Source organism: Danio rerio, chromosome 2 (assembly GCF_049306965.1).
Source record: "Danio rerio strain Tuebingen ecotype United States chromosome 2, GRCz12tu, whole genome shotgun sequence".
Taxonomy (NCBI): Eukaryota; Metazoa; Chordata; class Actinopteri; order Cypriniformes; family Danionidae; genus Danio; species Danio rerio.
In genome coordinates this window covers 51,218,698-51,237,321 of record NC_133177.1, presented here as the reverse complement: position 1 = coordinate 51,237,321, position 18,624 = coordinate 51,218,698, and the positions used below count along the sequence as shown (strand labels likewise).

Below are 18,624 nucleotides of genomic sequence, written 5' to 3'. Positions count from 1 at the left end.
TCTGATTTCTATCATGCAGATATGACTGAACCCACTTTAAAGACACTTTATCAAATCCAATTGCCTTTAATTTATATAGTAAAATTTGATGGTCCACAGTGTCAAAAGCCTTCTGAAGGTCCAGCAGCACCATTCCACAATAGTTGCCACCATCTACAGCTCTCCGTATTTTGTCTGTCATATGTAATATACATGTCTCGGTGGAATGCAATGCTCTAAAACCTGACTGTAACTCATACAAAATATGTTTTTTAGTAATATAGTTGACTATCTGTTCGTGTACAATTTTTTCCAGAATTTTAGACATAACCCCTAAGATTGATACAGGTCTATAGTTAATCATATCTAACGTACTTCCTTTTTTATATAATGGTATAACTCTAGCACTTTTAAAATCACATGGTATTTTCCCTTGTTTAATAGATAAATTTAAAATATGTGACACCAAGGGGGCAATCACTTTAACAGAGTCTTTAAAAAATCTAGCAGGAATATTATCAACTCCAGGAGCCTTATTTAATTTTAACTCACTAATAATTTTTAAAACTTCACTTTCTGTAACAGGTCTCAGACTAAAAGAATCCGGCAAAATGTCCTGTTGTCTATAAAAAGAAAACACTCTATCTTCATTGTAAATATCAGGTTGCCCTGGAAGCTGACCACATAATTTTTTTGCTAACAATATAAAATACTGATTAAAAGATTCGGCAATATCCTTCGGATGAACTATTAATTTGTCATGCACACTGCCCTTTCGCCTTTTTTAAAAGAACAAGTCATTTATATGTGTTTTAACATAATTTATTCATAACAAACGAAGCCTATGACCTTATTCTTCAATGCGAAAGTATACGCTCATTTTTGCCATTGTTTTTGAACTTCCAATTTAGTTGCATATGGGAGAAATGACTAGGAATAATAAATGGCAGAAAACGGTGAAACTACTTGCTCTACAAACAAGTGTTTGCATGACTATACAGACCAAGTAGAATAATATAATGAGAAAATATCAGTTTGCAGCATCAAGCAGCAGAACGAGCCGTTTTTAACCTCTAAAAATGAATGGAAGTGAATGAGACCGGAAGTCTTAAGCCAAAGAGATTCAAATGGCTTTTATAGGCTACTTGGAAGTTGGAACAAAGAAATAAAATAAGTCCTCTGTAACATCGTATCATCTCAGCACTCTAAATAGGCCTAGGTACATACACTCAGTCTTTAAATTGTCCAACACACCAATAAATATAAGTCTTTCTTAACAAATTAAATTAAAAATATATTCAAAATTAGGACGGGTATTTGGCAATAACGAAATTAAGATAAAGCCTCTGTGGGATTTGTTTTGCTACTTCTCTTTACAACCTGGCATCATTACGTCGATGGTGAAGCTGAATATTAAAAGAATAATGCCAACATTGGGCGACGCAGTGGCGCAGTAGGTAGTGCTGTTGCCTCACAGCTAGAAGGTTGCTGGTTTGAGCCTCGGCTCAGTTGGCGTTTCTGTGTGGAGTTTGCATGTTCTCCCTGTGTTCGCGTGGGTTTCCTCTGGGTGCTCTGGTTTCCCCCACAGTCCAAAGACATGCGGTACAGGTGAATTGGGTAAGCTGAATTGTAGTAGTGTATGTGTGTGAATGATTCCCAGTACTGGGTTGCAGCTGGAAGGGCATCCGCTGCATAAAACATATGCTGTATAAGTTGGCGGTTCATTCCGCTGAGGTGACCCCAGATTAATAAAGGGACCAAAGTGAAAAGAAGATGAACGAAGGTCTGTTTAATTTAATATTCTGTAAATGCAAGTTTAATGTCTCTACACTAGTTTGTATTTTCTGGATTGGCATACTTCATGCTTCTGTCTGTCACCCTAAAGTCTTAAATATAAAAGAATGATCATTTTCTTTTACGGTTCCTTGAATATTAAAACTTTAAACTCCACAAAATGTTCTTTATTGGGGGAAAAATCTATTAAAATTTCCGTTCTTCAGGAAACTCAGGATAATTCTCAGTGGCTTTGATGTAAAAACCCCATACTGAATCCTTTATGTTTGAAGGTGTAAGATGAATCGCTTTTGCTGTAGTATTCTTCATGTTATGCAAATGAACACACGTAAAGGCTCTCAAGCTTATCAAAGGCTATACGTTTACAAAGCAAATAGTTCCCACCCAGACTAACACATTCAGTGAGAGACAAAAAGTCAATGAGATTACAAACGACTTGCTCGACACATCAGATGAATGAATAAACTACTTCTTAAAGCTTCATTATAGATTTAAATATCATTAAGAATTAGAAACATGCAGGTTATTGCTTTTTTATCCTTTTGAATTGCTTCCTGTTCTCTCTCTCTGTGTGTAAGTCAGGTGGAAACTTGAGCTGATTGGTGTGTCTGATAAAATGGTCACATTGTGGAGGGAGAGCAAGAGAAAATGAATGCAGTGAAGTGAATTGGGGCCTGTGTGTATCCAGACTAAAGGTATTATCATTCTCTAAAAAAAAAAAAAGAGAACGGAAAAAGGTTGGCCAGACTTGAGAGTATATCAGTGTTAATCTACAGGGCCAGCTATGCTACACTCTCAGAAATAAAGGTACGTGAGCTGTCACTGCGGTGGTACCTTTTTAAAAGGCACACATTTTTACTTAAAGGGTCCATATTGGTACATCAAAAGTATATGTTAGTACCTAAAAATTTAAAGAGGAACACTTTTGTACTTTTTAGGTACTAATACCTTGAGGTATTAATATGAACCTTTTAGGTACAAATCTGTACCTTTCGAAAAGATACCACCACAGTGTCACCTGGCGTGCCTTTAATTCTAAGTGTACATACACTGTAAAAAGTGATTAGTTTTTTAAAGCTAGTAAACCAATTGCCTTAAAAGCAACAAGCTGCCTTTACATAAATGATGTAAGTAAGCCCATTGTAACTTGGAACTGTTAAGCTGACATTTTTATAATTATGATTGAACTCACTTTTTTAAGTAATCCTTTTTACTCTGCCAGACTATTTTTAACACATCGTTTTTCAAATAATCACTGTAATTTATTAAGCCTATAAAATCTCCTGTATTGAATTTAGAAGACACACTGGAGTCTGCAAGAGCGGATTTTATTTTAGTTAGTCATTTTGCAAGATACAGAAAAATTGGGAAAAAAGCAAATATAATAAAGGTGCATTGGAAAAAGAGATTAGTTTACTTTTATTTAAATAAATGTGAGTACAGATTGCATAATTATAAAAATTAAGTCAACTTAGTTTCAGTTTACAATGGATTTATTTACATTATAAAGTCAACTTGTTGCTTTTAAGGAAATTGGTTTACTTGCTTTATATAAATTCACTTTTCACAGTGTAGATTTTGATACACAATCTCTCGTTCTCTCTCTAAAATCACAAACTGTTAATTTGATTAATTAATACTCAAGTCCTCAACATTGTTGCCTACACTAAAAAAATTAAGTTTTAAGCTTTTTTATAGTGTAGATTAAACTTTCATAATTGTGCAATGAGGCATTTTAATTGAAAAATTACCACGCTCTCATTACTAAAGTCTACGTCAATTTGTCAATTTGTCATGCATCTTTTTTAGTATGATAATCTTTAAAATATAATCATTCTTGAACCGCGAGGATGGGCAGTTTATATGATGGATGCATTTCAAATACAAAATAGTATTTTGTCATTTGTATTTTATAGAGTTTATGCAAGTGGCTGAATATTTTGTTTGAAAATATTTTAGTGTCTTGTGTTTTATAGTTTTAAAATACTGGAAAATACTTTGCAAGAAGTCTACACTAGATGATGACATCATAGAAAGCACCAATCAGAGGGCACATTTTTCTCAGTTATTTGCCTGAGCCTGAGACCAGAACAGAAAATGGATGCATTTTTAAGAAAGTGGTGAATGATTGAAGTATGGGTGAAAATTATGCTTAAAGAATGCAACAGACAAATGGTGAGGGTATATTCAGAGCAAGTCAATAACTGAGAAATGCTAAGACCTGAAAAATATAGTGTACAATTCAGCATCTTTGCCTAAGAAATGAGATAAACATGGGTATTTTTGTAATTTTTAGATATCATATTTTCATGTTGTGGAGTTTTCAGAAATTTATATTTAGAGTTGAACTGCAAATTCTGTGAACAAAAGTAATTAAAATAAACTCTTGATATAAACCTGTCACCCTTTTAAATCTATAATCCAATATGCCTATTGATGGAAAGTGTGCGAAGATAAGTCATGCTACCTTTTAAAAGTATTCTGTAGTATTTAAAAAATATTTTATTTTGATAATCGTTGTGGCTGCTGTATTTTGTTATTTGTATTTGGTATTTTATTGTAAAATACATTCAAATGTGCACACCTTAGATTTGTTCGTGCCTTTACACTTTTACTCTGACCGCTTCAATTTCTTTTTGTGAATTATGGCTACACATTTAATTCACAATACCCCAAATTTCCCCTGCTTATGTCCACAAACCATCAAATTAGTTTTGGACTTGTAGGCTATATTAGCTTTAATTAGGAGACTCGAGGTTCTCTTGTAAGAGTGTGTGTTTGTGTTCACTGTATCCGCAGTCTGTCTCACTCAGGAAACTCCCTTCCCCGTGAAAACCACCCAACTTGTCATGAACTGTCGGATTATTAATTGACCCCCGCCGAGGCGCTAAACGGGACATCAGCGAAGCAATTAGAGCGAACAGGAGCTCGCATGCGTCTGCAAGAAGACATTAAGCTTTCTTTATTGGCCTCAAAGGCGACTTTCTCACACAGCAAGACGTGCGTTTCAGAACGAACTTCTCTGAGACATTTAGCGATTTTAAGCGTGTCTGGAAAACCAAACAGTCAACTTTATCAAATGAAATGAGTGCAGTTAACTCAATTGACTGAAAGTTAATTCTACTCATTTGAAGAGTTTCTAACTCAGTGTTAAAGGTGCTGAGGTACAGAGTTAATTAATACCTCATTACTTCAACTTAAATGGAGTAAGTTTACAGTACAGATTTGAACTCAAATGGATTGTAGCAATCGGTTTCCTCAAATGGTTTGAGTTACATTAACCTATTGAGTTTTACAGTAGCCTATAGCTACATATTCACCTCAAGTTCAATACACTGGCTGTTCATGTGTTCAACAGCATGTTCATCTGTTTTATATATACATTTAAATATTTCAGAATAGTCAGTGAAATAGTTGTTTTTTATAAACATAGCTAAAGAAAAGCGGTTTCGTTTCACGTCTCAAGGCTTTTAAAAGTGCGCCTGAATTATTTAAAGACAAATCTTTTGCTTAAAGGGGAAAGTTTTAGGTGGTATTTTGTTTTAAATTTAATACACTTAACATGATTTAATTGTCAAAATACTTTTTAGAGGCACTGACACATTTTGTAAACGGTGAATAATTAAACAAAACAGGAATGTGGGCATTAGGCCTACACTAGCACAAACGCCTTCTTTATTGTTTATCTTGTATAGCTCTTGCGTTCCAGTCTCCTTTTAAATCTAATTAATGCAGAATAAATGCCAGTTTAACTATGCAGTAATCACATTTCCATCAGGAAACAAATTCTGAAGAGATTAGGAACAACCTAAACATGCCATGAGACTTGTTTACAACCTCAAACTCCGTGTTTGGACATAGGGTGGGATGTAAACAGAGGTGAAATAATTTAAGACATACAAACCATCCGCAGCGCAAACATTTACTCAAAACTCTCCAGGGATGCTTGATTAAATTACCGTGAGGTTCCGCCCTTGGAGGTCTATGATTGGGCGTTGAGATAAAGGGGCGTGTCACGTTGGTCCTTTGTATAAATGGACACACGCTTCAGGGCTTTGACAGTCAAAACAAACTGGACTCTGTACGGAATTGCATTTGTATTCAGCCTCTATGCACAGCATGTTATTCTGGTGTCCGGTGAATACAGGCTATGCTTTTTATTTTACTAGGCTATAATTAAGAAAAAGACTCTTGCCAGAGCACATGCCAGCGCATCCTTTATTTAGCAGACAGAAGGGAGCGGCTGCGCGAAACTGACCGAGGATGGACTCGCCTACACAGGGGACCCACTGGTCTGCTCTCGCGCTCTGCGTCCTGCTATTGTGGAGCTCTGTGCGTGGCCGTGAGCATGTGTGTCAGGAGATTTCGGTGCCACTGTGTAGAGGGATTGGTTATAACTACACCTACATGCCCAACCAATTCAACCACGACAACCAGGATGAAGCCGGACTTGAGGTGCACCAGTTCTGGCCCCTCGTGGAGATCCAGTGTTCCCCTGACCTGCGCTTCTTTTTGTGCAGTATGTACACGCCTATTTGCTTGGAGGATTATAAGAAACCTTTGCCGCCGTGCAGGAGTGTGTGCGAGCGGGCGAAAGCGGGATGCGCGCCGCTGATGAGGCAGTACGGGTTCCCGTGGCCGGACAGAATGAGGTGCGATCTTCTACCTGTGCAGGGGGATCCGAACACTCTGTGTATGGACTACAACAGGACTGATGCCACATCATCTCCAGCTGCTCCAAAAACAACAAGCCGACCAGGGAAACCATTCAAACGGAAAAATAAAAGCAGTCCTGGATCTTCATCTTGTGAACCGGAGTGTTACTGTCGCGCGCCGATGGTGCCCGTGCACAGTGACCACCATCCGCTGTATAACCGAGTAAAGACGGGACAGATCCCCAACTGCGCTATGCCCTGCCACAACCCCTATCTATCCCAAGAGGAAAGGACCTTTGCTACATTTTGGATAGGGATTTGGTCAGTTTTGTGTTTCCTGTCAACGTTCGCCACAGTGATCACTTTCCTCATTGACATCGAGAGGTTTAAATACCCCGAGCGTCCCATTATTTTCCTGTCGGCCTGTTATATGTTCGTGTCCCTGGGCTATATTATCAGACTCATCGCTGGACATGAGAGAGTGGCGTGCAACCAGAATCATGAGGTGGACCATATACACTACGAAACTACTGGACCTGCACTTTGCACGCTTGTATTTCTCCTCATCTATTTTTTCGGGATGGCGAGCGCCATCTGGTGGGTGATTCTGTCCTTTACATGGTTCCTCGCGGCAGGACTGAAGTGGGGGAATGAAGCGATAGCGCGGTACTCGCAGTATTTCCACATGGCTGCTTGGCTCATCCCGAGCGTTAAATCCATCACTGTTCTCGCGCTGAGTTCAGTGGACGGGGACTCGATCGCGGGAATCTGCTATGTGGGAAACCAGAATTTAGACAACCTGCGGGGCTTCGTGCTCGCGCCGCTCGTGATTTACCTGTTTATCGGCACGATATTTTTATTCGCAGGCTTTGTGTCCATGTTTCGCATACGGAGCGTCATTAAGCAAGGAGGAACGAAAACGGACAAACTCGAGAGGCTGATGGTTCGCATCGGGGTGTTTACAGTACTCTACACGGTTGTTGCAATCATGATTGTGGCTTGCTATGTTTACGAACACCACAACCGCGAGGCGTGGGAAATCGCGCATGCGTGCAACTGTTCGTCCGATAAAAAAGCCCCGAAACCGGACTACGCTGTGTTTATGCTCAAATACTTCATGTGCCTTTTGATTGGGATCACGTCGGGCGCGTGGACGTGGTCCAGTAAAACTCTGGACTCCTGGCGCGCCCTGTGCACGCGCTGCTGCTGCTGCAGGTGGGCCACTAAAGGCACGAGCGGGTCAGTTTACAGCGACGCAAGCTCGGGACTGACGTGGCGATCGGGCACAGCAAGCTCGGTGTTGTGCCCTCCAAAACAAATGCCACTTTCTCGTGTGTGATGATAACATCAGGACAAGCAGAACGTATTAACAAAGACTGCAAACTGAGCAACTGCAGCTTTCCTGAGGTGATGTGAGATGCATAATATTTCGTGACAAAGACTTGAGTTGAAAGTGTGAAGTTTTTAACTTAATGCCAGTCATTAAAGGGATCAAAATGGTGTCATTATTTTCAACCCCTTTACTTGCTCCAAACCTTTATGGCTTTCTTCTGTTGAACACTGAAGAAGATGCTTTGAAGAAAGATGCAACACTTTAACCACTGACTTCCATAGTTGGAAAAATAAATGCAGTGGAAGTCCATAGGCACAGGTTTTCAGCTTTCTTCCAAGTATCTTGATTAGTGTTAAACAGAAGAAAGTCATAAACATTTGAATAAAGAGTGAGTAAATGATGACAGAATTTTATTTTTGGGTGAACTATGCCTTTAAATCACAGCTACAGCATGTGTAGACATTGATGAATGTGCCTTGATGAATTGTAATACGGGTTTTTATATTTTCTTATGTATTTATCAGATAATGTTTAACGTTTATAAAGAATTGTTTGTATTTATCTTTTAGTTTTGACAATAAAACTATATGTGAAACATCACCGAAGCACTTTTATTATTCAACATATGTGCATTTCCAGATTTACAATCACCTCACTAACAGAAATAATGTAGTGAATATCTGGCTTTCTTTGATATCATAAAACACTTTAAGCTACAAAATAAGCAGCATATTTTTAGTAAAGAACAAAAATAAAGTAATATCAGAAAAAGGCGAATATAAGATAATAATGTAAACAAAATAAAAATCACTTATTTCTCATCAAATTTGAATAGGATTGAGAATTTAAGACATTTTAAGTAATTTGAAGTCATTAAGAAATGAATTATGAACAAATGCAAATGTCAGATGCGTATATTGTTAATTAGAGAGAGGTTTTGTATTATTAATTTATTGTTGTTGATTAGATTGGCTGTTGTTGGTCATTTAAAAAAGTAGCCTAATACGAGAAGTAATTGTAAGCCATTTGAAACAACTGAACTCATTCAGCATACTCAGTTAAAATAGTTGGGTTAAAAACACCCCAACATATAACCCAGCCAAAGATTATTATAGCACCTTTCCTTTTATTGGTTATTTTAACCCAATGCATTGGATTTTTTTCAATAAAAGTATTTTTTTCCATTCTGCCATTGCTAATGCTACTATTACTAGTGCTACTTATTGTGTAAGTATGGCTGTGTAAATAAATTTCTAAGAAGATTGAAAATGCTTTATTTCCACAACATTTTAAGTTCCAGACACAGCGTTTTTATCCGGTTAATATACTCTAAAAAAAAAAACGTTGGGTTATTTATTTAACCCAATAGTCGAGTTAAAAATATTTGGTGCTTCGTTGGGCTATTTTTAACATTTAATGGGTTATTAATTAATAACTCAACCAGATTTGTTAAATGTTTTGTGCTTTGTTGGGTTATTTTTAGCTATTGTTGGCTTATTTATTTAATAACCAGTTGGGTTAAAAAATTTGAATTTCAACAGTCAACTGTTTTTACTGACACATGAGCTGTATTAATATGTGTACGTAATGTCGCTTTGCAGTTATAACGTTTATGTTAGCTCTAACACAATTACATTTTTCTTTTAATCAAGTTACCTCTCAGAGTCGTGTTTTTTATATCCGTTTCACCAGCACTCTTACTTTGATACAAACTCGCGCTTCATAGTCGATCTAAATACAAATAAAAGCACTTTCTCTACCTCCGTGTTCATTTCTACAGTTTTTTTTGGAGAAAATAATACACATATTTGAGATATTAGTGGTTATGCCACTTTTTTGGCAAAATAATCCAACCAATTAGTTATTTTTGTAACCAAAATTGCTGGGTTAACCTAAACAACTCAATGGATTGGGTTAAAATAACTCAACACCAGGTCGGTGCCAAAACAACCCATCATTGGGTTACCCGTTGGGTTATTATTTAACCCAACTGTTTTAAGTGAGTATAGATTGGCTACGAAGCGCAAGTTTGTCTCATCAACAATTAAAAGTGCTGGTGAAACGGACAGAAAAACACGACACGGAGAGGTAATTTGATTTTAAAAAAAAAACATTGTGTTCGAGCTTGAATAAACGTTATAATGCAAAAGCAACATTACGCACGCATATTAATACGGCTGTTCTCTGTCAGTTAAATCAGTTGACTGTTGAAATTCAACATTTTTAACCCAACTGGTTGAGTTATTAATAAATAACCCAATAAAAGTTTTAAATACTCCAACAAAGCACCTAATATTTAACTTAATTATTGGGTTAAATAACTTATTAAATGGGGTGTAACAAATTCTTTACTTGCTCCAAACCTTCATGACTTTCTTCTGTTGAACACTGAAGAAGATACTTTAAAGAAAGATAAAAACCTGCGACTATTGACTTCTATAGCATTTGTCAATAGGCACAGGTTTTCATTTTTCCTCAAAATATCTTCATAAGTGTTAAACAGATGAAAGTCATAAAATTTTGAAGTAAAGGGTGATTAAGCAATGACAGAAATTTCGTTTTTGAGTGAACTATCTCTTTAAAACACAGCTACAGCACGTGTATAGATTGATGAATGTGCCTTGATGATTTTGCATTTTCCTATGCATTTATGAGATAATGTTTAACGTTTATTAAAAAATGTTTGTATTTATCTTTTAGTTGACAATAAAACAATATGTAAAACATCACCAAACATAACATAAGTGCATTTCCAGATTTACAGTCAACAACACCTCACCGACACAAATGACGTAATGAATATCTGGCTTTTTTTAATCAAACTAATGCAACACTTAAAGCTACTAAACAAGCAGCATATTTTAGTAAAGAATAAAACTGAACATCAAGTAAAAACACAATAAGGCAAATATTAAATGTTAATATTCACAAAAAAAAAATCTTTTGCATTAAATTTGTATAAGATTGAGAATTTAAGATATTTTTAAAGTTATTAAGACATGAATTATGAACAAATGCAAATGTCAGAAGCTGATATTGATAATAAGAGAGAGGTTTTGGGTTTTTGATTTATTTTTGTTGATTAGATTGGCTGTAGTTGGTCATTTATAAAAGTAGCCTAATACAAAAATATAAAAAGTAATTATGAGCCATTTAAAATAACTAGACTCTTTCAGCATGGCGAGATAAAGAACGGCAAGGCAGGCAGGCAATTAATTAAATTAGTAAGTGTGTTTAAAAAGCCTTCATTCACATGGCTAATCTTTAAAATACCTGCCGTTTCGGCGTTACTCAGATGAAGGCAGCTCTCTGTTGAAACGCGCAAGTTTTTAAAAAATTAGCCATGTGAATAAAGACTTTTTAATATTTCTTCCACATTTTTTGAGTGCCTTGGACAGATTTTCATTGTTTGCATTGATGAATCTCTTGCCCAAAGAGCACCAGCACATTGTTTGAGCTCCCCCTGAGCACCTTTTGTTTTGGATAGTGTGTTTATCTGAAAACAATTGCACAAATTACAATGTTCATCAGCCAGTTGGTATCACCTGACTAAAACCTCTGTTGTATTAAAGTATAAGATATTTATATTATTAATTAAAAAACTATGATCATATCTAAAGGTCGGATTGTCTTACTGTATGTACTTTACAATGTTTGCAGTGCAGGTTCAAAGTGTGCTGCATTTACAAGCTGAATTATCACAATAAACTAAATCCAGAGATTTATCAGTGAAAGTGTTCAATGTTTTCCTTTTACTTTAAAGATAATGTATAAGAGAATGAATTCAAGGATTTAGTTACATAAAAATGTAAGGTAAGACTTTATTTTGATTTTCCGATTGCACATTTTGTTGACTAAAAGTTGAATTGCAACTACATGCCAACTAATTCTCATTAGAGTATTACTAGACTGTTTGCTAATGCTCCTTTAACAGACATTTGACTGGCTATAAGAAACTTTGCAAGTACATGTCAACTTACATTAACCCTAATGAGAATTATGAGTCATGTAGATGCAATGTAGCTTAAATTTGGACTATCAAAATAAAGTGATACCACATGTAATGCTACTGTCTTTACTTTAATCCAGATTTACATGCACTGCGTGCATTATTGAATTAATCAATATTCCACAATTAACCGTATTCCACAATTAAATTAGTTTGCGATGATCTGCGGATGCTGTAAACGGACTATAACCCTAGATTACACAGTTTCACAGATGACTGCGGATTTAAAATAAACCCAGGATGGAGCGGTTGAGTGAATGTGGTCTGGATTCGGTGTATGAGGCTCATCTCTGAATCAGAAACGCTAAAGAAGGACAGAATCCCTGCTCTCTGATCAACATACACGCCTATTCTGGAGTTGGAGACTACAGGGAGTTCAGTTCTGTCATTGTTGTGACTGAATATGCATTTAGAGGCAGAGCAGAACAATCTCCAGGACTGATCATTGCTTCCAAACTTGCACTCGATACCTCGTCCCTTCCTGCAGATGGTCTTATACGACACTGATAATCCCACACCATGATTCCCGCTCCACTCCACCTCCCAGTAACAGCGTCCACACACAATCTCCTTGCACAACACCTGAGGCCAGACATCAAATCTGTCCAGATGATCTGGATACTGGTGGAGTGTAGAAGTGAAAGTAGCTCCTCTCTTCCCCTCTGACAGACTGAGGTGGTTATGCACCGACTCTGAATTCAGAGTAAACTGATGGGAATCTGAGAGGGATAAAACAGACAATCTGCATTTGAATAATGAAATACGTGAAGCAACAATCAAAGATGTACTAGTAACAGGTATAATTAACACTGTAAAAATGATGAAAGTCATGACGACAAATGATTTATGTTACTTTAACTCTTTTAAATAAGTTAATCAGGTTTCAATTAAATACTTTAGTTTGACTAATGCAAGTGGAGATCTTTTCCACAAGTAAAAATGGCATTACATGGTAATTACAGTGACATTTAAATATTATAAAATGGCATTAAGTCTATTAAACATGAACATGTTCTTTGCCACCAGTGAGATTATTGCGGCAGTACTGTTTGGTGCTAATTGTGACATATAAATCAAACACTTTAACTGCTTTTATTAAGAGTACAGATGCAAAAAAACGTCTGAAATTCTTCAAAAATTAGCATTTGTTTTAAGTCTCTGATGTTTATGTTAATTTATTTCACTTTAAAGGGCATCGATAAAAAATGATTTCTTCAAGTGTTTGCAGCGCGAGGACTTAGTTTATTGCTGATAAGTGTGTGTGCGTGTGTGTATATATTTAGTTGAAGTCAGAATTATTAGCCCCCTCTTAAAATGTTTTTTCTTTAATTATTTCCCAAATGATGTTTAACAAAGGAAGGAAATTTTTCACAGCGTCTGATAATAATTTTTCTTCAGGAGAAAGTCTTATTTGTTTTATTTTGGCTAGAATAAAAGCAGTTTTTAATTTTTTAAAAAACCTTTTAAGGTCAAAATTATTAGCCCCTTTAAGCTTTATTTACAATAAACAGTTAAACAATAACTTGCTTAAGTAATTATCTTAAGCTGTCTAGTTAAGCTAATTAACCTAGTCAAACCTTTAAATGTTACTTTAAACTGTATAGAAGTGTCCTGAAAAATATCTAGTCAAATATTATTTACTGTCATCATGACATCATGTCGAGGTTTTTTGCATCTTAACTCTTCACATACACACACACACACACACGCACGCACGCACGTGCATGCGCACACACACACACGCGCACACACACACACGCGCACACACACACGCGCACACACGCGCACACGCATGCACGCACGCACGCACGCACGCACGCACGCACGCACACACGCACACACACACACACACACACACACACACACACACACACACACACACACGCGCGTGTGTGTCTGTGTTTGCTTTCATTTATAAAACTCACACTGTAAGAAGTCCTCACGGGTTTTGGGATCAGCCACATGCAGTATTTTGCTAAATCTTCCTACAGAAACAAACAGATTTTAAAATGTGATTTTAATAAAGGCATCAAGATCAATTTATTGTGATAACAATATTATAACAAAATATATTATTTTTGGCCTTTTTGCCTTTATTAGATAGGAAAGTATTAGATAGGACAGGAAGCAAAGTGAGAGAGGGGTGGGGGCGTGGGTTTGGGAAATGTCCTCAAGCCAGGATTCGAACTCGGGATGCCCTGACCTGCTACTGCACCACATGTCAGAGTGCGAATTACCAGGCTATTGCACTGACGCACACAGAGTTTTAATGTTCAGCCAGCTAGCCCCAGCCCAGTGAACTGTCGCTCCATTACAAATTTGCCATGTTTAAGATCTGATTTCTTTAAAAATCTTCACAGCCTTATTGATATTTGATATAAAGTGTGAATCCAACTGGACAATAAGCACTGCATGAAATTAAAATTTTCGCATCATGGTTTTCAAAATACTAATTTATTTTACTCTAGTATTTTCAATAGAGTTTCATCGCTAGCCTTCTGCTACTGACAGAGCTTGCATTTACATGGTTTTTAATCTTTTTTTAATGCTTGAACAACTAAATGAGTGCCTAAGTCTATTGAACTGATTGTATCTCAATTATATTAAAACATCGATGCCTTAAATAAAACCTTGCTAAATTTATATTAGTCACATTAAACCATTCACCGGAAGTTGATCAATGGCTGCAAAATACTAGCTGTGCATATACCCAATTGATTGACCCCTACAGAAAAAAACATTTGAAAAATTCAGATGTATGATAATAAATTAAAAATCTGCTACGTTTATATGAAAATGCTCTAAAACACCACGTGTGTTCAATGTGTGTACATGCTAAGCTCATATTGTTGTTGAAATGTTACATAATTATGTTATTCAATAATCATGACTCATTTACCTCCAGCAGAAAACTTTTCCATCTCCAGTTTGCAGAAATCCTCTACTTTGCTTTGTAAGACAGACAAGGAGGGTTTCACATTAAAATAAGAGCCGAAAAAGCCAGAAGCTTTAGATCCAGGAGGGACAGAAACGGACTGGAAATTCTACACATGCAAAAACGCATGAATTAAGGACAAAAAATTAGAGAATCATTAAAAAAAAGTATGACATAATTGGCAATACTCAAACCTCTGAGGACTATTGCATCTAATGAATTACTTGATAAAACCAAAGATTGCTCAGTACTACTACTAATAATTTTTGTGAACCTGTAGAAAGTAGATGTGATCATCTGTGTGAGAAATCTTCTCCAGCTCAGAGTTTCTCCTCTTCAGATCATCAAGCTCCAGCTCCAGTAGTTTCGCGTGTTCTTTGGCTCGACTCGCTGCCTCCTTTTCTCGATCTCTGATCATCTGTGTGACCTCAGATCGACTTCTCTCGATGGACTGGATGAGTTGAGAAAAAACCTTCTCGCAGTGCTCCACTGTTCTCTGTGCTGAGGTCTGTTGAGAAACACTCATTGAGTCACACAAAATCAGCTCATTTCAAGCTGACTATTGTTCAACAACACTCACCATGCGATGCTTCATAGATGTTCTCAAGTATTGCAGCTGTTTTTGCCTCTTTTGAATTTTGTTCTGTAATATTATGACCATCTCTTCAACCTGTTTCTGAGGGGATAAGAAAATTATTATAAACATTAGAACGCTAATTAGGGTTGCACAATATATCATTTTAGCATCAATATCACAACGTATGAACACACAATAGGGATTATAGTTGAGCAGGTACAACCGTTTAGAACACATGAGAAGTTTGGGGTCATTTCAGTTTAACCATTCATTCATTTTCTTTTCAGCTTAGTCCCTTTATTAATTTGAGGACACCACAGCGCAATGAACCGCCAACTTATCCAACATATGTTTTACACAGCGAATGCCCTTCCAGCTGCAACCCAATCACTGGGAAACACCCATACCCACAGGAACAAGGGGAGAACATGCAAACTCCACACAGAAATGCCAACTGACCCAGCCGAGACTCAAACCAGCGACCTTCTTGCTGTGAGGCGATTGTGCTACACACTGCGCCACCCCAGTTAAACCATAATAAAGGGAAGGTTTATTAATTGATTTAGTTTTTAGGGCATTTGAAAAACATTTTAAGCAAGTTTAAAGCATCTGGGCACATGGAAAATTACATTCGTAGCTTTAACAAAGATTAATTGTATTTAATTATTTGTATATTTGCTCTATTTATCTCTGCGTGTAATTTGTTGATTATATTTTATGTGCTCTTCTCAGGGTTCATACACATTTTTACTACAAAAACTCCAGGGGCCTCTTGTATCAACGCTGCGTACGCACAAAAACTTTGTTTACGCCAGATTTCACGCTCACGTTTGGATTTACCACGATGAAATTAACGTGAAATTGTGCGTTGGTCCGCACCAACTTCATGTCTTGTGTACTTGTGTTTCTTATGCGTTTTTTTTGATTGGCGACTCCTAGAGGTTAAATTGTACACTACAAAGTATCTTTGAGTCGTGCAAATTTTCAGCTCTATGGGACGGGATCATACACATGTCTAGCGATATATAAGGTTTCCATACCATGCAGTTGACCAGCCAAACTTTAAAGTGCAATTTGCAGCAATCGCCGGTTTTCCCAATGTAATCGGAGCGATCGACTGCACGCACATTGCTATTAGGGCGCCATCTGAAGACGAATTTGCATACATGAATCGGAAACATTTCCATTCAATAAATGTTCAAATAATATGTGCACAAATGCGCTTAACAAATATTATAGCAGGGTGGCCTGGGTCAACCAATGACTAGGCCCACACGGAATCTGCGCGCGCAGAATTCCGCAGATTTTTTGCCTATCATTAATTCTGTTTATTTACTTAAGTAAATGTGTGTAAATCTAAATTTATTCCGTTTTTTAATTAATTACAGTAATATTATTGACTAATATGAAAATTTTCATCTTATTTACGTACAATGCAGTGTGTACAGTAATATTTTCTGTCTTTTAGTAGAGGTATTATATGAGAGACTTGCTTTGTTTACCAAATAAAGTGGATCTAATTGGATTTGCAATTTAAACATGAAATAAAAGTTGAAAAAAATGGATTAATTTTTATTTCACAAATTAATGTTTTAGTTATGATACTACCAAAATAATTTAGCAGAAATTAAATTAAATTAAAATCTCCTCAGAAATAGTAAAAAACGTACGCAGATTCCGTCTGGCCCTGCCCATGACTAATTCATCCTCACAAACAGCATGGTTGAGATAAGGCTCTAAGGTGGCAGGCACTCGGTCAGTTGTAGAGCGGGCGATTGGGCAGCTGAAATGCCAGTGGCGCTCCCTTGATAAGAGAGGGAGGGTGCTGTTATACCGCCCTAATAAAGTGTTCCCAATACATCTGTGTCTCCCACAGACACGGATACTACTCCAGACAGTAAAGAGTTGCCCACAATCGAGTCAACACTCTCCTCAAAGGGTGTTAGTTCAGCATCCCCTGTTCGTTTCACACTTTGATGATGTGCCGCTGTTTTCCTCTTAACCTGCACCTTTACATCGGACCATTTCTGTTTTTAAATTCTGTATACCGCCTTGTGGGTTTTTCTGTTTTTCCAAAACTTTTCCAGGCCTGGAAAATTCCATGACTTTTCTAGGTTTTCCATGACCGAATGAACCCTGTCCTCTACAAAATCATCCCCTTGATCTTAAAAAAAATGGCAGGAAATTTAAAAAAATCGCAATGTTTGCTTTTTCCAATATTGTGCAGCCCTAACGCTAATACACATAACTGAAACATTATATAACTCATATGTGTTTTCAGCTCATACCTGTTTCTCAGCTCTCTCTGCTTCAGCTGAAACAATATCGTGATTTTTGTGTTCATCCATCACACACATTAAACATATACATTGCTTATCAGAATGACAGTAAACCTCCAGCAGTCGGTCGTGTTTGGAGCAGATTATATCCTGGATTCGTCTAGTGGCATCAGTTATCTTATGTCGCTTCTTTGAACGAGATTCTTCGTGAGACTCATAATGGCACTGACAGTAAGATTCGAGACACACTAGGCAGGATTTAACAGCTTTGCGTTTTCTCCCATTACAAACATCACACTCCACATCTCCAGGTCCAGCGTAACTGGGAGCAGGGTCAACTGTTTGGACTTTTATCGCCTTCACTTTCTCCACCATTTCTGCCAACATCACATTCTTGTTTAAGGCAGGTTTTGGAGTGAAGGTCTGTCTGCACTGAGGGCAGCTATTAATCGACAGATCACGTCGATTCCAGTATTCAGTAATGCAGTTCATACAATAACTGTGGCCACAGGGGATGGTCACTGGGTCCTTCAGGAGATCCAGACAGATTGAACAGCTGAACTGATCTTGAGCAACAGAAATGCTGGCTTCTGCCATTGCTCTACATGCGCAAACAGACAGAAAAACGCAGAAAATTAGCATATGTGAATGAAACAAACTGTATACAATTCAAAAAGGGTTTTAAACGTGACTCACCTGCAGAAATAGAACAGTAGACAGCTTCTCCGTTCACTGAGATTACTTTAAAAAGTTCGTCAACTCTGCTGGCTGATAAAACACACGTTGATCGTGGGCCTGCACAACGCTGCAGCCTACAAACAACTTGGAAGGCAACAACCTGACTAAAATGTTTCGACGGGATTTCTTTAAGAAACCGCTTGTTTTCTTTTTTAAACGAGACCAATAGTTTCAAGGGAAAGTATGAGAAACTAAAATCAGACGTTTGCAAACATATAAAGCCAAAGGCGACTCCTCGGAATGTTTTTCCCCCCTTCTCGTATGACTGACTGGCGGTTGGCAAATCAATTTACAGGTGCGCATTATGCCACCTATTGGATTGGAG

The 18,624-nt window shown here is 37.1% G+C and overlaps 2 protein-coding genes across 2 annotated transcripts; one reads left to right on the top strand and one right to left on the bottom strand.

Annotated features, from left to right (window-relative positions):
• Positions 1-5,850: 5,850 nt before the first annotated feature.
• Positions 5,851-8,361, top strand: fzd8b (frizzled class receptor 8b). Its single transcript, NM_131553.1, is given in 1 exon segment — positions 5,851-8,361. A coding segment is annotated over 1 exon segment (1,731 nt). The 5' UTR covers positions 5,851-6,036; the 3' UTR covers positions 7,768-8,361.
• ftr27 (finTRIM family, member 27) lies at positions 8,352-18,562 on the bottom strand. Its single transcript, XM_073930302.1, has 8 exons — positions 18,258-18,562; positions 17,571-18,162; positions 15,286-15,381; positions 14,980-15,213; positions 14,670-14,814; positions 13,696-13,755; positions 10,531-12,489; positions 8,352-8,416 (listed from the first exon to the last, which is right to left on the bottom strand). Exons 2-7 carry the CDS (start codon positions 18,156-18,158, stop codon positions 11,954-11,956), a joined length of 1,659 nt encoding a protein of 552 aa, XP_073786403.1. The 5' UTR covers positions 18,159-18,162; positions 18,258-18,562; the 3' UTR covers positions 8,352-8,416; positions 10,531-11,953.
• Between the last annotated feature and the right edge of the window lie 62 nt (positions 18,563-18,624).